We start from the raw sequence: 20,222 nt of genomic DNA on the forward strand, positions 1-20,222 counted from the left end.
AGGCACCAAAAAAAACAAACAGGGAGGAGTGCACCAATATTATGATAAACTGATGATTGTCTCCATCACATCACCCAGCAACCAGCTGGAATGAATTACTGATGACAAGTCTGTGTAGGAACAGGGAGAAGAAGGCTGCCGAGAAAGTCATTTGAGAGAAAAACAACAGGGGAAAGGCAGGAAACACATGAGTTCTGTTCCAAAATGAGACACCCACAATTAAAAAAAAGAAAAGAAAAAGAGAAAAAAAAAAAAGACTACTGTGTCTACTCTTGCAAAGTGAGTGCTAGCATAAGAGTAAACCTCACTATGAATTATGACTGAAATTAATAGAACACTACAGACATAGTAAATAGTAAGAATATGATATATGATTTATTGAGCATGTGGATAGGTGATATGTGATTTATTTTGCATATGATAGGTGATATAATCACTTGTATTTCTGAAATATCGAACTATGAAGATCAGGTGGCATTTTTGGAAGCAACACATTTTGGAATGAGAGTCCTTTTATCATCAAGACAGATAAAAGCGACACTGGGGTGGAAAGACAGCAACAAGAAGTAAACAAGGTGCATCTGGCAGGTAAGAAGTGGGAAAAGAGAACAAAAGGATAGAGGTGGAAGACAATAGATAACTGGAGCAATAAAAATGGGAAAGAGGGAAAAAGACCATGCTTTATGTATTGTAACAGTTGCACTGTATGCGTTTGAGTTTCCCCCCTGCAGGTTTTTGCGGTGAGCTGCGAGGGTGGAGGTGAACGGGCCATTGTCTCAAGTCTCAATAGGAGGCAGGTTAGATGAAACCCTGCACTTCAACACACACACACACACCTCCTATCAGCTCTCCCACACAGGAGGAGGGGAAAGGTGATACCAAGGAGGGAGGGGATTAAAGACAGAAAGAAAGGGAGAGAGAAAGAGAACAGGGACTGTGGTTTCAATCAGGCACACTGAAGTAGAAAGGTATAAAACGATTGGGGCGGTTGAGGATGTAGTGCTATGAGATGCAAGCCATCTATGGCCCTCCCTCCATCCCTTCGCTCTCGACTGAATAGGAAGATCGACTTTGATTATTCTCTGTACAACAGTCACTATGACAACTTGCCTTGGGAACATGGTGTATTGTTTTGATGCCGAGGGAAGGAGGGAGGGAGGGATGGATGGATAGATAGATGAATGAACAACTAATACACAGACAGTCAGACATACAGCTCAAGGAGACAGATGAGAGGGGGAGAGGCTGAGAACTTGATATATCCCCTCCAGTCATTATGACAACAACAAAAAAAAACAGATAATGAAAAGATGTGGCGGTCTGGCTGCATGGCTGCAGTCATGGTAAAGTGATAGTAGTGGATGTCTCTGAGAAAGTCTGCGCCTATAGCCTATAAATGGCTTGGCAGTCAGTGATCCTACTCTGATCTGACTCTCAGATAATTACCAAGAAGCCACTTCTCAGAGATAATAAGGGGAGCACTACAAAACATACACACACACACAAACACACTGCTGGACCCGTCCCCCGTCAGCCTGTCATTACATTTGGTAGGAGCTGGCTTTGTTTACTGTCTACCCCCTTAAGATAGAGTGACAGATAGAGGATTGGGAAGTGAGGGTTAGATAGATGGGGGTATGAATAGACAGAGATGGCCCTGCCATGCTCCAGTGGCCGGCTTCAAGGACAGGCAGGCCCTTCAATATCACAGCGTCTGTGTAATTAGACAGTGCTCTGTCACGCACCAGAGAATTGTTGCTATTTGTGTCATTTTCAGCGCAGTCTGGATATCCCCCACTGTGCTTTGCTATTGAGATCTAATGCAAAGGGGGAGCAAAGGGGGATTTGTACAAATTTAATTACATCCATAATTCTCCCATCTTCCGCTGTAATCACTCGGGGTTAAGTTAAGTAAATCCACTTCTCGGTTAGCCACCCACGCCCTGCCTTAGTGCTGCCTTAGTAATCATAGTGTAATGTCTGGTCTTTTAGGGGAATTTCATTGACAGGCTGAAACTCTCTAAGTGAAAGTAAACATGATTCCTGGTATGCGGGAGTAAAATATTAACTCCTGTACTCTTTCTACTGACGCGCACGTGTGTGTGTGTCTGTTTGTGTGTGATACTGTGTATCTAAGGCCACCTGTAGTGTCATCCAAAGGCAGAGAAAAATCTGCTGCTCTGTATGTATTTGTGTGTCTGTTTGTGAGTCTGTGTGTGTGTGTGTGTGTGTGTGTCTGTGTGGCACCTCACAACCGACTTGCGGCACAGGCAGACAGCCTTTCGACAGAGAGGGAGAGCATGAGGCAGATCAAACGCAAGCCAGCTAATCACAGACGCCGGCTAATTAGCGCAGTCCTCAAAGGGGAACCAGGAATGAGTGATGATTCCCCCTTATGAATTTCCCAATGACGCTGTACCGTATACAGCCATGAATACTCACCGGTCAAAGAGAGAGAAACCAGAGAGGGTAAAGTGCAATGAGAGCCAACGGTGATCTGGCCTTCTGGTAATCTTATCATCTGAGAGCGCAGGAGCAAAGTGGCGCTCGATATCTCATTTATCGTCCTTTCAGTCATGTACACAGCAAACACCGCAAACACCCACACAGTCTCTCACTGTCACAACGGCACACACAAGTTTTATCTCAGCATCCTCAAATTAGACTGCATGTTACATTTCCCATTAAGGGATTTCAAGAGCGATTAAATCCCGAGCGCAGTGATATTCCAGGCTCCAGAGCAGAGCACACGTTGACGTTGCCGGGCGCAGGCACCGGGTGCTGATTAGCAGCGGATCTGCCACGCTGATCCCAGATTTCCACAAGATCAGAGGACGATCCGTGAGCACGGCGGCGGCTGCAGCATCCAATTACAGATGTGGCACGCGTGCACATGTATGCACACGCTCACACGTGCGCCCCGCCACACAGACACAACCACATGCCTGTCCAGAGCCAGATTTCTCTGGGCTAAAGCCATCAAAGTGACGTGCCCCCCCCGCTCTCAATTCCTCTCCCTCTCGCCCTCTTCTCCTCTAATCTCAGATGAGAGGGCACCTGTCAGAGGATGCTCAGTTCACCAGCCAGCCACTGCCTCAGAGAGAGAGAGAGAAGGGATGAACAAATGGACAGCGAGAGAGAGAGCCAATAAAGATTCTAATGAGTCTATCCTAGGAAGCCCGGGCCACTGATGGGAGCTAGCCTAAATAAAACCCACTTGATCATTCTCCAAGTATTCCAGGCTACCTACATCAAGCCCCACTTCGGCTCTATACATCTTAACATCAAGCTAAACATAGGCGTTCTAATTCTAGCTCAGGCTTTGAACAACATTCTGTCATAGGGAGGATAAACAAACCAACACACACACACACACACACAAACAAACAGATGGGCACACACACAATCATTCACATTTCTCCCATTTGATCAGATTTGTGGACGGACCATAGTAAACCCCTCTCCCCTCTGCTTAACTGCCATCAATGGCCAGAATTCATTTCATGTGACTACAGTGTGACAGTTATTAGTCTCTTTTACATTAGCAATTACAGTACAAGGCACTCACTGTGGATTCTCTGTGTGTTGCCAGACAAACATGCAGAGAATCCACACACACTAGACCCAGGGTTATGGCAAAAATCCCAATATGCTTTGAATGTTAAGAGCTTGGAAGGCTAGAGAAGTGAAACAAAGGTGGTGAGGAGGGAGGGTGGTGGGGAGGAAGAAATGGGAAAAGTAAAATTGAAAATCGAATTTTGGAGGTGAACAAAAGCAGTGCAGGGTTCAAAACACATGGAGGTAAATAAGAACATGAGAGACAGAGAGGAGAGGAGACAGAGAGAGAGAGAGAGAGAGAGAGAGAGAGAGAGAGAGAGAGAGAGAGAGAGAGAGAGAGAGAGAGAGAGAGAGAGAGAGATGTGGATAGGGGGGGAATGCTGCAGAGCAGAGCAACAGCTGCTGAGCATCACATCTGCTCCAAGTGGAGTCATCAGCAAACAGACAGACTGGAACCGACCCACTGAGGCAAGCCCCAGGGAGAGCGAGGGATGGACAGAGGAGGAGCGGGAGGGGGAGAGGGAGAGAGAGAGCAAGGGGCAAGGGTGAGGCACAGAGAAGATGAGATGGGAAGGAGAGAGAGACACAATTAAAGAGACGGAGGGGGGTAAAAGAGGAAATGGAGACTGCAGTACACAAAAGGAAGGGAGCGCTTCAGCAACCTGTTACTCTTTCCCAAAACGTAGGGGGGTGGGGTGGGGTGGGGTGGGGTTGGGATACCGGTAGGTGGTTTAGCAGGGTGCAGGAATCTAGAATCACTTGTTGTCCTTCTCCTCCTCCCTCATCCCACCCCCCCCCCCCCCCCCCTCGTCTCGCTCCCTCCTTCCCTCCCTTACATCCTTCCTCTCCCTCTTTCTCTTCAGCGAGACTGACAGAACAAGAGAAGCCTGTGAGAGTAAAGATGAAAGGCCTGTGGGGGAGGTGTGTGTGTGTGTGTGTGTGTGTGTGTGTGTGTGTGTGTGTGTGTGTGTGTGTGAGTGAGATGTGAGATGAATGAATGACCCCTCTTATCCCTCGTTCCCTACTGGAGCCGCCCTGTCCTAACACAATAGCAAAAAATACATACAACGCTATGGGGGCGGTGAGAGGTCACACTGTCGCAAGTGTGTTTGTGTTGGGGTGTGCGTGTGTGCGTGTTTCACGTGTTTATTCTTGCTCACACCATGTTCCCATGGTAGAATATGAGCCACATCAAACACGCCTCTAACAAGCCTGCCTCAGTGTGAGTATCATCTTACACCTAGTTTCATGTGCTATAGTGTACACTTTCAGCCTGTGGAGAAGCACCCTGAGGAGAAGTAGGGACCATGAGAAGTACACATTGTTCATTCATGATAGCAGCCACTGGCAGCGAGGGCGACCCTGTAGCAGAGTAAGCGATGTCATTTGGCAGCAAATGAAGGGGAAAGAGCAAAGCAGTTTATGCTAGCATCTCTCTGCGGTCTCACAGCTAGCTCTAAAGCTAAGTTCGGCTAGGCTTAGGACAAAGCTCAGATTGTGTTCGCATCTCTGCATGGTGGGATAAACATAGCTGCTGGTTTGCAGCTCTCTTTAGCTCTCTACCTCTTTTCCTCTTATCTCTCCCTCCTCCATCGTCACCCCTGCTGCCTAAGAGAACAATCAACCGACACAGCATGCCGTTCCAAAATATTTACTCACTCAGTATGGACTGAATACAAAGGCCATTCTCTTATTCTCTCTGAAGTCTAACGCTCAAACAAGCCATGCACCCACACGCACTTGCTGTGCACCTGCTCTCGGTCTCTCCCTCTACAACACGCACACCCGCACACACACACTTGTTTACTGTGGGCATTCCTGCCTTCCCAAGCCCTCCATCTGGTTCTCGCCTTTAACTGTTCTCGAACTTGGCTCAGAAAAACAAGGATAGCAGCGACAGTAAGCGCCTCGCCTTGCCTGCGGCAGTGGGTGTGTATGTGCTGCTCACATCCTCACTCACACACTCTCACACACACACACACACCTCTGATTCTATACCTCCAACACTGTCTCAACACCTCCTCTTCCTCTGCAGCTTGTGCCCTTTCCTCTTCTAATGATCAGCCTCTTTTCCTCTCTCTCAACCTGTCACCTTACATTCCCTCCTCACTCCCCTCACCCTTTCCGCATTGCATCCTTCTTCCTGCTAACCAATTCTGAGGCAACATTTCAATTTAATAGCACGTCTTCTTGTTTTCAGAAGGCATGCCCACAGAGAAGTTAATAAACAGTCAACTGCTGACATTAGTTGGCAGCTTTTCCCTGGCTCTTCACTCATTACCATAAATTTGAAAACCAAGTCTATAAATCATACTAATACACACCAATACACACCGTGATAAAATGCTTTTTCTGTGTCCAGGTTTGTAAATTACAAGCAAAATGCCATTAGTACAACATGTGGTTAATTAATTGTCATGGTTCCTTTACATGCAGCGCACAAGTTTTGACCATGATCGCAACACATTTAAGAGCTGTGTGATCGTGACAAGCATACACAGGCTTCCTATATTTGTTTTTTTATGCGTTAGATGTATGATATTTAATACTAGGGTCTTAAAATGGATGTAAACAAATGGAGAGTCAGAAAAAGCCTGTGCGCCCAGAGTAATGACACATCCCGAGGGTAGCTAATGTTTGTGGGTGATTGTTCATGAACTCCTATGGGGCTGCGCATGCTAATACGTGATAATGTTCTATCAAAGTGAAATGTTGCATTAACTCTTCCCTCTTGTTCCCTCTACACTACTCCACTCTCTATCCCCCCCTCCATCCTCCTCCTCTCTTCCTCTCTGACAGGCTATGTGGTTCCACAGGCTGCACCTGTGTCTCATTACCGCCACTGATGGTTCAGTAACAGGCTCCTCTCTCCTCCCGCCATCGCGCTCTCACTCTTTTTCTCCCTTTTCTCCCTTTAGCTACTGCCAAGACACATTTACCTCCAACAGCGTGGCCTGCACTTGCCTCTTCCCCCCTCTCATCCGGCTCTACTCCGTCTTTTTCGCATGTTCTCTGCAACCCCGTTTCTCCTGTCCCTTCTGCCATCACAGATTCAGCGCGAATGGGGTTTGTCGGCTGCTAGGTGATCTAATGATTTGGCGCTAGACTGACCCACGCTTCCGATCTGTCAGCAAGTCCTCCGGGCGGTATTTCACTTGAATAGGATGTCTCCATTTTTTAGCACGCATGCCCCTGTCAATACTGGTTACCCCCCGTATCCGCAGTGTTATGACTCACTAACTTTCATTTTGAAAACAAAGTCCAATCAGTAATACTTCTAACACATATAAGTGATATGGCTCAGATACTGTATTAAACAAAGGGGTGTTGCCTAATAGTGCATGGTTGCTCTTACTGACCATTGTGGCTACAGCTCACAAACAAAAATAAATGGAAAAATCCTTGATGCCACTGTTTGTAACCATGCTTAAAACAATGCTGTAGCAAAGTTAAACTGCACTTTCGTCAAACTCCACTACTACAAACACCTTATCACCTCAGTAAGAGTACTTCTGTAATATCTCAAGCTGTGTGTTCTGTAATATCTCAAGCTACTCTCATTGTGCTGACCTGTACTTTGTGTTATGATATATGGCACAGAGGGCAGCTGCACTACTGGACTTCAGCTCCACTCCTACACCGCTGCTGTTAAATCCAATGCTGCTACCAGGTGAATTTACACCAACACTGAATTAAGAGTTTTGTTTGTCTAACTGTACATCTTGCACTGTATAATTCCACTTTATGCATGTCAAAATATTCTAAAATCATTATTGACCGTTTCCCCCATAATTATTTTCGGCAGAGTGGGAAAGTCTCTGAAACCGCATTTAGCCTAGACCATGAGACACTAAAACTCTCCATTGAAACCGAGGATAATAATTATAACAATAATTTTAATAATAATGGGTATTTGTGTGGAATGCAATCAAAATGTTACATTAAAATCAACTCAGGTTAAGGACTTCCCATAGACAACCTGTGCAATATTGAATTATACAACAAATTTGTAATTGAACTCACTGCATCATATCAAAAAGGTGTCAGATGACACTGACAGCCAATAACCAATGTTTAATTTAAGGCCAATGTCAGCGTAACCCTAGACTCGGCATCAGCTGACCAAGTCAAATTTAAAGTGCTTTCACTATAATTGACGAATGAACGCAATTCTGATGCTGATTATATGAGCACTAATGCCAACTACTGGGAACAAAGATAGCCTACCATTAGCCTTGATGGCATCAGAGTTAACTTGCTCCATGGTGTGATGGCTCCCAAAGATGAGCAGCACAGATTAAGTGGCTATAAGCATTAGAAGATCATGGACAGGCTCCCTCCTACGCTGTGCATATTAATTCTTCTAATGCAGCTAAGCTCAGCTTGTCACACTTTGACACCACATAATTATGTCATCTACAAGGGACGGGCTTTTTAAAGGGCAGACGTGTGGTGCGGCGAAGTGCCTCTATTGATGGAGAGGTTCCATGTTCTGAAATGTCAATATACATCTGAAGAATCGTTTACTTTTAGCTCGTTAGGACCTGTAGGTCGCCATTATGGAAATAATGTTAGATCTAAAGGGAACAAAAGGACAACAGCTGAGAGAAGTATGGGCACTAAGAGCTGAATATGTTAATATAACCATTAAATATAGCTGTCAAGCCTAGCACCTACAAAAGGACCTTTTTACCATAACGAACCAGCCAATTCTTTAAGTAGTCTCTTGACTGACAGGAGGGTCCGTCAATCGCTCACATCCCGTCACCCATGACCTCTCGCCATCCATCAATCCATCCTGACATCCCTCTCTATGTAAATAAACAAAGGGAAAAAAAGGAGGAGGAGCGGAGAGCAGAGCAGGAGAGGAAATCAAAGTAGGACACTCCAACCTGAGACAAGCAGGCCAAGTCAGGTCCAGGGAGGAAAAGGAAGAGTGGCGGTGGGAGGAAACAGTTGGAAAACGAAAAGGAGGCGCAGAGAGAGAGAGCATCGAGCGAGGGCAGGAAGCAAACTCACAATGGGCTGGAAGGAGACGGGTACAGACAGGAGAAACAGAGTCATCTGGAAGGAATGAGGAGGAGAGATAAAGTGGAAGAGAGGAAGGGAACTGACTGGCACAGGGATGACGGCCAAATGAGAGGACACAAGAGAGGGGGGAGTCATGTAAAAGAATGCAGAGAAGGAGGATGGAGGAGCGTGGCGGGGAGGAATACATCTACGGGGGACATCAATAATCTATGCCAGATAAAGCAATTCTGTGTCAAAAGAAAAAAAAAGAAAGGGAGAGGGAGAAAGTGGGGAAAAGGAGAGAGAGATAAACAGACAAACAGACAGGGAGACTGCAAGAACAAATGAACAAGGGAAAGTTGGTAGGTGGGGCCTGGGGGACTTCTATTTAAAACCAGAACAATTGAGAACGCTTGTGTTAGTTTACACAGCAGAGGAACCACCTCCTCTTCCTCCCTACCACCCCCCCTCCCCTCCCACCACACCACACCACACCACACACCCCTCTTTCTCTCCTTCCCCAGGCAGTGTCTATTTAAATGTGTGTTTAAACGGCGAGTGCTACAGCTCTAATCACGGCTGGCATCACAGCGCATTCCCCTTCTCTTTCCCCCACTCTACCTTTCCCCCCTACCCTGCAGCCCTCTTCTGTCGCTCAGACCGCCGCGCGCACACACACACACACACACACACGCACACGCACAGACACACGCACACCCTGGAGTGACTGTGCCAGAGATGAATTCATGAATCACTGGTGCACGAATCAGCCGCAAGCTTGTGGAGAGAGGAGGAAAGTGGGAAGAGAGGGAGGACAGGAGGAAGGAGGAAAGTGATTCCTTTAAAAGCTTTTAAAACGGAGCAGGAATCAGGAGATGCTCCCAGCGACCTGAGGGAGAGAGCACGCACCCAGGGGGCTTTGCTGACAAGCACGAGTCAGCACAGGAGATATTCTCTCTCGCGCTCTCCTTCTCTTTTTCCTTCTCTGTTTCCTTCTCTCCTCTCTCATCCCCTCCCCCCAAGCTCTTCCTAAAGAGGCCACGATAGCAAGCCAAAGCAGCAAGCAGCCAAGTAATGAGCATGTGCATGATACATGCACAGTGCAAACATACGTACAGGACAGGAACTGGAAGACGTCTGACGCATATTGTGACACTCTCCACACAAATGCACGTTGAGGAGAGCATGGGGACCTCGCGCACTAAGAAAGTCTGTTAAAAGACGTCACCGAAACACAATGGTCGATCCAAACAACCAAAAAAAGCCCCTCAATCGGCTCCCATTTCACGAGAACACCACGCAATCATCTCTTCTTACAAAGCCACTTTCCCTCCAGGGGGACGACTCAAAGGCAGGTCTGTCCATTGATACAGGTGTGGTGCGGAGGGCAGAGAGGGGGGAAGGGAAGGGGGGTAGAGGAGGGGACAATAGATGGCCTTTTCAAATGGTCTCTGTTGGCTCACCTGGACTGCGGGAACAGCGGGGGGAGTCAGAAGGGAGGCGAGGAAACCGAGGAGGAAGAGGAGGAGGAGGGTCTAAAAGCTCGAGGCCTGAGAACAATAGTGTGTCTGTTGCTATAACACCAAGTGTATCGTTCTGTCGACCAGCAGCCAGCTGACTAACGTTCTTCTATGCGAGTGTATGTTTAATATGCAGCGGTATCAAAACTGATTATGACAGGGTCGACAGAAAAACTTTCATTCCACAATAAGATATGCACCATGTAAAAATAAAAGTGACCTTGTTTACAAAATTATAAATAGCACAAAACTAAATACTATAATTATGCAATATTCTAAAGGATACGTTAAAAGCACTGTAAGCTTAAGCTGCCGGTTGGTAACACTATTACAGACTTTTTTACTAAGATATATATAAGTATAATATATAAGTTCAGGAAAAGGTCTTTTTACCCCAAAATGGATATATAGTGTTTTGGGAATAAACTCATCAAATATAATCTCATTTCCACTTGTGTGTGAGATTTCTTGTTAGATGAGTCAAGCTATCTTCCTGACCTTGTCACTGCCTGTGGGGGAGGCGAGTGTGACAGCATCTAGCAGCAGGGGTGTGGACAGTGTGTGCCTGATCCCAGCTCCGCACGACAGGTTAGCTCTTATTAAAAAAAAAATCCCACATCTGTCTCCCTTTCCCCTTCTTACCTCCCTCCTTAGCTCACTCTCCTGGTTCACTTTGTTCCGTCACTCCCCCTTCCTGTTTTCTTCCCTGTGTAATCAGTGATTCAAGATTCCTGCGACTTGTGTGTGTGTGTATGTGTGTGTGTGTGTGTGTGTGTGTGTGTGTGTGTGTGTGTGTGTGTGTGTGCGTTTGCATGTAGAGGTGGTGTAAGGGTGGTGGACGAGTGTCATTCCGCAGCCTGGGTGAAGGAGACGGAGGAGAGGAGGAGGGTGAGATGGCTGGGGGGAGGGGTGGGTGGGGTGAAACACTGTTGCACTGTCACTGCAACTTAACCTTCAAAAAAATGCCCACCAGGGTGGAGTGGGAGGAGTTGCGGAGGACCATTAGAGGAGAAAGAAAGAGAGGTAGGAAGTGAGTGAGAGAGAGAGAGAGACAGAGAGAGAATGATTGATGTGTAGGAGAAAAAAACAGAAGACCTCGTTAGGGGAGGTAGGAAGGTACAGATGCCTGCAATACAAATGTCTGTAGGGAGGGAGGGGGCTGTTACGGAGGAATGGGAGAAAAGTAGAGCGAGAGACAGAGGGAGCAAATGAGAGTGGGAGAGGGGAAGTGGCACAGGCAGTTTGGATAGGCTTAAAGAGAAACTCTGGGCTTGACATAGGTGGAAGAGACAACTGGGGAATTGGACGGTGGGACAGGGGGGAGGAGGGGAGGTGGAGGGAGAGAGAGAGAGAGAGAGAGAGAGAGAGAGAGAGAGAGAGAGAGAGAGAGAGAGAGAGAGAGAGAGAGAGATTAAGGGGAAAGAGAGAGTAAGAGGATAGAGGAGGGCCACAGACATTCCAATTACAGAAGGAGGAACGAGGGATTGATGACTAAGGAAAGAGCAGAAGAAGAACAAAGAAAGGGATGAGAGGAGGAAAGAGAGAGAGAGAGAGAGAGATACAGTAAGAGACAGCAGTTTGCCGAGCAGATGGATCAATTAGAAGGACCAAATTACCGAGTGGAGGAAGTTAGAGCATTAGGATAGGAAGTAAACAGAGAAAGAGAGAGAAGGCAGTGGAGGGATGAAAGGAAGGAAGGGAAAGACGCAAATGCAAGAGAGATGGACAGTGTGTGTGTGTGTGTGTGTGTGTGTGTGTGTGGGAGGGGGGGGGGGGCAAAGCTGGACTAATCAGCTGAAGAGATGAATGGGACAAACAGTTTCTACTCGGGGAGACCTGAGTTCCCAGAGGAGCCACACCAAACAAACAGTTGGCAAGCCCTGTTGACAAAACACTGAGTTGATAACAAACCTGCTGCCTCCAGTTCGTCTTATTGTGGTGGCTGCTTCAAGAGAGAATTTAAACGGTTCTGCCATTCAAGGCTCTGGGGACTAACAAGAGGATCGTTTGTTTGTTTGTTTGTGTGTTAGCATAGAGTGCCAGCACATTTTTAAACCAACAAGGGAACCAGAGTTGATAATGCTGATATCAGTGGCCAGATAGCATTGTAGGATTGATCAAAACAGTACTGCTCGTTTTCTGATACCTACAAGAACAGTCTCAATGTGGCTTTAGGAAAAATAAAGGCGTTTGTGCATTATCTCAGTTGGCTACGGTGAATTTTGTTTTCTTATCTCACATTTCAGAGATGATATCTATGTAAGAATACGTTTTCTTTATATTATGGCTTGTAATTTTGGCCTGTCCCTTAGATAAGCGTGAGGAACAAGAAGAAAGTCGATTGAACTGAAAGCACTTGGGTGTGTGCAGAAGGTTTTGGGGAGCATGACTCCATATCTAGCTCCCAGAGACCTGACAGGGCCCTGTCACACCAAATTCAATTTCCTCCCCTAGCCAGCCTGTCCACTGCCTCTGATAAGTGCGAATTTGACATGACCTTGCCAAAGTCAGATGTGACAAAGATGCAGCGTCTGTGTGCGTACGCGTGCGTGTGTGTGTGTGTTAATAGGAAAGCATAGGTGCGCAAATAGATAACGAAAGTGGACAAGACAAGCCATAATGTTGGTGGTAGCACATATTGATAAAAGGAACAGAGGGTGTGAAGAAAGGCGCAGTAGAGGTAGTAACAGTGAAACCAGCTTGACATTTTACAGACTGGGGGTGGAGAGGACACAGAGAGAGAGAGAGAGAGAGAGAGAGAGAGAGAGAGAGAGAGAGAGAGAGAGAGATGTTTCATGGTGCTGTCATGCCGACAGAGCGGGCCCTAAATGTTTTCAATAACACATAAGGGCACTGCATCATTCAACAGTCAATAACGGATCAATAACGCAAACCACTGCCCTTCCACCTCACACACTACATTTAGACACATTAAGGTGACTGCTAATGAGCTGCTGTGTGTGTGTGTGTATGTAGACATGCTGAGGACATTGTCAAGGGCCTCCGTGCTTAGTTCCACAGCGATCTGCTGAGTACACTATAGGGAGGATTTCAGAAATACAGTGTGTGAGAAAGATAGAAGAAAGAAGAGAAAGATGACAGAGAGAGGGTGCAGGTCAGGTAACAATAAAAAAAGAGAAAGGTTAGTTCAATCGGTCCATTATCGTCCACAATGGACGGCTCATTCACTATTAAAAATGTGTCTCATGAATGTTAAAGAGAGAGGGAGAAAAATAGGGGGAGGGCGGTGCGACTAAATTACAAATGAGCTGATAATTCTTGGCCTCCCTGGTTCACTCCCTCACACAGTCTTCCAAATCCTCCTTTATCCCCTCTGCCAAGATGCCGTAGTGTGGAATGTGAAAATGTCGTCATTCTCTCCCCCCCTTCACCATCCCACTCTTCCCCCGCTGCTCCTCCTCAGTTCTGTTACTACACCGGGGTCACAGGGAAAACGCATCTCCCAAGTCTAGTCAATTAAGAGGATTTTATTTTAAAGAGTTTGGCTGCTTTTCAATGGGCGTTCAACTGGAATTGCCATTCACTCTGAGAATTGGCTGAGCTGGAATGGGTTTGACCTACAGCCACGTTTTACATCGCATCCCCCGAAAACCCATCTGGGGTTTGTTAGACATAGGGAGACGCGGTTTGAGCAGACGGTATCTAACTAATGATGTGGGAGTGTGCGTGTGACTAAGCAACTAGAAACTTTGCCGCACACCTTATGGTGTTTTTCATACAAGAACGATGAGCTGCTGGCGTACTATTTCAGCAAATAGAAGAGCCTTAAAATTCTCCATTATCTGCAAACATGTGGGAGTGCGGAGTACATAATGGAATGTGTCTCTTGCAGTGAACTAATATCAGTGTGTGTGTTTGTGTTTGCAGATTTGTTGAAGATAGCAGCTTTAGCCAAGACGTCTGCCAGGAACATCATCGACCCCTGCATGGTTGTGTTTTTGGAAACCCTTCAGCTGCCCTATTCATGTTAATGACATTTGGCATTCCTTCCAAGAGGAGGGATTTCTACTCATTTTCCTTTGGATTAGATGGGACTGACTCCAGCAATCTGGCATCCCTCGGAGCCAAACACAAACATCCCTGTGGGGTGCTCTCAGTGTGACCTCACCGTGGGCCGCCATTCACTCAGCATGTACATGTAGGCAGAGGGCAGCGAGGGAAACTTCGACATGGAAATAGAGCTGCCGCGGAGCTGTCGGTTTTGGCTCCGTTATTGCAGGAAAGCCACTATCATTACTTGTGACTACAGGAAAAGCATACTTTAAAAAGGAGGGAGTCAGTTTAATGAGCAGGGAGAGATAAAAAAGGATGGCCTCAGATCCGATGTCTGTGGGAGATAGCAGGGTTGGTGATGAGGATGACACACACCACTTCCTGAAGGAAACAGTAACACACACGCATTCTCATCCTGCAATGTGACGGCTACTCCCTATTATTGGAATGTCATCTGACTTACAGCGCAGCCTCAGGTTACTGCCCTCATTCATCACCAGCTGTGGGTGTGTGTGTGTGCGTATGTGTATATATGTACTCAATTGTCTTCTAGATCCAGTAGCAGTGCTTCTTAAAATGCAAAAAGATGCAGCGACTGGTGCTCATCGACCCCCTTCTCTCCAGATCCATCCATCCTGTCTAATAATATTTGCCAAGTCAACAATAACCTGATGTATCCTTTGTGTTTCTGCCCGTTGGTAATGAAAAGTCTACAGAGCGAGATAATTACATTGAACATCATTCATCAATATTTCTCTATGTCTAAAACACTGAAAGCTGCTGAAACGCTGAGGACCCGAATTATTTAATCAATATGGCATCCATGCCAAATGTTTTTAAAAATGAAAACTGTCTGCAGCTGAAATGTTTTCAATACATCTATTAAAGAGCTTTCCGTCCATTGCTGGTATACTGCTGGATAAGAGGCACTCTATCTCTATGCAGCCATTAAATATTTCTACTAGGCTGAAATAATTTATTTTCAATGACCTACCTGGTGAAATAAAAGGTAATAATAAAAATCTGACTAAATCATTAGGCTCATTTGTTGAAATGCCAAATATTTGACATTGTATCATTCAGTTATTCTGTGTTAATGGGGCCACAATTGCCGCACAGCGTCCAGATAGACACACTCACTTGGTTTCACTCTCACGTCTCCATTAGGCCGTAAATTCAAACACACTTTTATGTCTGAATCAACTAATGCTTACTGGTGATTATAAGGGGAGGGCTATTGATCTGTCATTTAAACAGGCAGGCCCCTAAGTAAGAGAGAGTGTGTGTGTGTGTGTATGTGTGTGTGTGTGTGTGTGTGTGCACGATTGTGTCAGCCAGCGCATGTCAAGGCCAATGATGAATCTAGGCACAACCAGAGAGCAAGACTTTCTAACACACACACACACACACACACACACACACACACACACACACACACAGACACACAGCTGACCTTTTCAAAATCCTTCTGACATTTACAGGGCGGGTGCGAAGGGGCTAGGACAGCTCATTTACATAATGATAGGACCTACCCTCGACAACCATTAACACAAAAACCACACCAAGCCCGAAACCCCTCGCTCTACTGCCATGGGACTAATGAGATACTAAGGACTTCGTTTTTCCTTCTTTTATTGGGGGGAAAAAAGACTACTCTTCTCATGAGCCATCAATTAGATTCCTCTTAATAGACAGAGTGTAATGTTGCCTCTCTGCTGGTAATGATGAATGGTTCCAGGCTTGGCAAGATTACATTGTTCACAGAACCTTTGTATGTCGACGGAAATGGTTACAGTTATTGTACAAGTAGAGTTTCTGCTGGTTGCCAAAAAAAAACACCTCACCCGTTTCACATGTCTACATCAGCCATTATGGCGTTGCAGCATAGAACCTACAGAAAAGAAATTCTAGGGGAAACCCACAACCACACTGAGAGATCACATCTAAAACTGTTGTCGTTCCTTTTCTGTCTGTCTTTTCTTCCTCTGCGTCCCCGTCACAGTCACACTGACATAAACAGCATGGCCTTGAGCCCAAAGGGAGGCTGGGAGAGGGGGGAGGGAGGCCATTTGAATAAACCAATGACTAACGTCGCTCAAACAAAAGCACCGGACAGGAGCGCATGAAAGATAGCAGAAAATAAAAGGACAAGAGAACAAGGCCCCTGTATGTACTGGGCGGGAGGGGTGGGGGAGGGAGTGAGGGATGGCGGGAGAGGGAGGTGGTTTCAAGTGGTGGCGGGGGAAATGGGGAGGGTGGGGGTGTGTGTGTGTGTGTGTGTGTGGTGGGGGGGGGGGGGGGGGGGGGGGGGGCGCCCCTGTCTGAATCAGTTTAGGTTTCCAACCGAACCTGAGACGCCTTGCGCCACAATCCATGCGCTGCACCAGGCTCCCGAACAGCCACCTGTTCCCTTGCAACTGACGAGAGCCATCAAGAGCATCTCAAGTAGCTTTGCTGGATGCTGCACCAAGGTAAAGAAAACCAGCATTGGTTTCTATGCGAGCGGAAAACTAAGGCGCTCCCTCCCCCGGCCCTGACCCCCGCATGCCCACCAGTTTCTCAGGCAGACAGCCAGCCAGCCACCCCCTGCACGCATGCAGCTTACTCAGCCATAAAGACAACGCTGCTACAGCCACATCCCCCCCCCCCCCTCCCCCCCCTATAAGCCCAACCCTCTTTCAATAAAAACATCTCCATGGTAATCGGACAAGCTTTTCTGACCCACATATTGGTCCCTCACAACCTTGATTAGGGGGGGGAAATTACAGTGTAATTTCAGAGCTTAAACCAGACCCCCACCTAGAAGCTTCCATTTATATATATGACTACAGAAGCCTACCTTAATTAAAAACCCTTCAAACTCAATGTTGAGTTTTGACATTAAAGCTGGGCCATATTAAACTGAACATTGTGTGGAGAATTAAAACCACTTCTAAACTCTCAGACCTAGTATGGAAGGTGGCAGTGGTTGTTGTCGTAGTTTCAGAGGTAATGGAAAACTAAAGATGCAAAGTAGGAGTGAAAAGTTTACTAGGTGTTCGGTCTCAGAGCAGTGACAGCTAAAACTGTGCCCAAAAGGAGGCCAGAGGTTCACTTTGAAAACAATTACGTAAATGAAACAAAAAATGACCGGTGTGTTTATTTCTACGGGTTAAGTGTGCGTTTTCCTTGCTCATAAATATGCAAAATCCTTTGTTTTGTTTTCCCCACTTTTTCTCCCTCCCTTAAGAGCACTTCATGCTCTGTAAAATGGAATCGGGCATAAAAGGTCCACTGCATGAATAAGTCAAAAGAGAGTGAATGTGTTTATAGGCTGTGATGAACAACAACACCACAATCAACTGTAGTAGGCTACTGTATAGTACTAAAGACCTATACTGTTGCTATGCCAGGAAGTTAGCTCTAGTCCTACATACTTGCCCTAATTACAGCACAAAACAAATAGGCCCAGCGAGAAAGCAGAGGACAATGTTGAACTGGTTTCGGGCTACACACATTCATATGGTAATAGGTTAAATCCATTTCAGGAATGTTTTCTCTCATTTCGGGACAAGTCTCAGGAGCTGGGTGCAGACTACCTGTAGGCTACACCTGAGCTCGAGCCGAATGGAAAAGACCTAAATAATTCACCTGTATAAGAGGTAGCCGTAGAGGCAGAGTGGCCTGTTAAAGTAATACTAGCAGGTCTTCAGCAGTAAATGGAGGCATACATGGGAGTGGTTCAAAATATTTGCAGTGAACAAGCAAGACAAACTTACATAGGCTAGACCAAGTTGATACTGAATTAAGCCAGCCTAGTTAAACGTTTTTTTCATGTGCGTAAATAATGAAGTTTTTGTTGCTACACCCTGTTGCTCACAGTGTAGGCTACATTAAGAGTTGTTTCCATCCCCATTTCTCTCAAGTGAACTGGAACTAATAGAGGATGATGTGCGGATAGAGGAAAGAAAAGGAGCAGGGGGACGTTAAGGAATCGAAGGAGAAGCGTGGCTTCAGGGAGTGAGTACCAAGGACAGACTGGAGCAGTGACTCAGTATTGAGACAGAAGGACTCTACTATTTGCCCGGAAGGCACCTGGGAAAAAAACACCTTGCTCGAGAGAGCCACACCTTAGAAAAACCAAACATGGCGTTGAGTCACCGAAACTCGGGTCACGGACCGAGACAGATAATGCGTGACCGAATACCTGATAAAAAAAAATGCATTCCAAGAGATAATTTCAACTCTGTCATCTCCCCCATAAATGTTTTTAACAAAGTCCAACTACAACGCTTAGATTTTTCATGGGTCAAAGCTCGAAACCTCGCCAGTGAGGAATCACCTGGCCAATTCTCTACTCCTGTCACCCGCCCTGACAGGTGGACAAATTTATTTCCTCTCTTTTTTGAGCTCAGAGAAGAAACGAAATGCTGAAATGAAATGATGAGTTGTAGACAGATAAGTTATCCAAGTAACAATTTCTTACCGTGCATAAATATCGACGTGACCAGGCTGAGGAGTCCGATCATTTTTGTGCAGTCATGCCAATTTCGAGCGTCATGTCTCGCCATGGTGATTATGGTCCTCTTTATGAAAGCGGGCACGCACAGTCTCTCCGAAAATGTAAAATCTAACCAACGACTTTAAAAGGGAATAAAAACAATTTCTGTCTAAGACCTGACTCTCTCCCGGTAAAACTTATTACGCTACAGGACAAACCAGGGGTCCGAGAAAGATACTCGTTTCAAGTGCCCTTTACTGCGCCTTTAAAACGGAGTCTGTTAAAATTAATGAAAATCCTTCCGAATTAGTCTTGGCGGCGCAAAGGTGAATATTTCCCCCAGATAGTGCTTTGCATATAATGAAGTGTTGCTCTCTGCGCTCCGCCAACTAGTTCCTCACTGAGTCCAGCAGCGCTCGGCGGTCCAACTGGGTGACTGACTGTGTGATGTCATCAAATAGAGCGGCGTCACAGCCCTGCTTCCCCAAAACAATTAGACCCGGACCGGCAGGGGAGAGTTCGGGGAATTACTTGTTGAAACTGCCAAAAGCATTTTCTTTGTGAAAACATTACTTGCAGCGAGATAGCTAGTAAACTGACCACGAAATTTTCATTTAGATGATTCTGCTATGATTGGGGAAAACACAGTTGGTGTTTTAGGGGAAATTCTTATCCTGGCCTATATTTTAAGATTACAGATATTACAGTATCAATTCCGTTCATCCACACACATGAATAGCTTGTCTCAAATCAACTTCGTCAATTTACATGTAGATCCTTAAATCAGTGGATGCAGTCATTTACTTTATTTCCAAAGTCATTTAGATACATATTCTGCAAAAGAAAACGGCACATCAACCTGAATGATGGGGGAAAAGTTACAATCCAATTTATCCAGGCCAGACCATTGTGATGTAGAGGTGAGTTACGTGGAAATAGATGATTCTTGCGCCCTCTGCTGTTTACTTCTGAGGACAGAACTCATCTTAATCTGATTCCAACACTGCACACGTCACAATCAATCAGCATTCATTAATGAACGTCAAAATAAAAAATCCAGCGGCAGACAGCAAAATCAAATCAAGAGGAAAACGCCTTTCATGTATCTATTTGCAGATTCGAGTTTGCTCTCTGGTGATGAGGAATGATGTTCCACCAAATAACTTCAATCCATTTTGCCCTATTTTCCTCTGAAGCAGAGTGCATAGCATAGCAAAGGCATTATCTGGTTTAGGTCTAATCCCTATACCCAAGTGTTTTACAGCCAATGTAATTACATCTTCATAACTCCCGTGTTTCAAACCATGCGGCTCCTTCCGTTCTGTTTAATTTCCAAATTTGCCTGCTAGTATAAACAGACTCCCCCCTCCTCAGACTGTGTTTCTGAGGTCTGGATTTTAAGATACCGATGAAGGTCAGAGGCCAAAAACCCTCTGTACACCAGGAAGATCAGTAAGATATTGAAGATATTGTTGAGTTTGATCCCATGCCTTCAAATAGGCATGAGGTGAATTTAGTCTTTTCTCCCTCAGCCCTCTCTAATCTAGGTGATGTGGTTTTTAGAAATGAGTGCACCTGTTGTGTAAACAGGAAACCGTGGGTTTGAATGCCAGCAGTAGGCCTACTTTGCACTGCTGTAT

General features: G+C 45.9%; 1 protein-coding gene across 3 annotated transcripts in view; it reads right to left on the reverse strand.

The window, feature by feature from the left end:
* Positions 1-18,965, reverse strand: part of LOC139919856 (poliovirus receptor homolog) — a 71,074-nt gene extending 52,109 nt beyond the window's left edge. For all 3 annotated transcript variants that reach the window (XR_013506886.1, XM_078286950.1, XM_071909718.2), the window contains exon 1: positions 18,568-18,965. Coding sequence is in view for 2 of the 3 variants with exons in the window: in XM_078286950.1 (XP_078143076.1) it covers positions 18,568-18,652 (85 nt within the window). In the remaining variant the exon portion in view is untranslated. The remainder of the gene's footprint in view (positions 1-18,567) is intronic.
* Positions 18,966-20,222: the final 1,257 nt, after the last annotated feature.

This window comes from Centroberyx gerrardi, chromosome 12 (genome assembly GCF_048128805.1).
Source record: "Centroberyx gerrardi isolate f3 chromosome 12, fCenGer3.hap1.cur.20231027, whole genome shotgun sequence".
Classification (NCBI taxonomy): Eukaryota; Metazoa; Chordata; class Actinopteri; order Beryciformes; family Berycidae; genus Centroberyx; species Centroberyx gerrardi.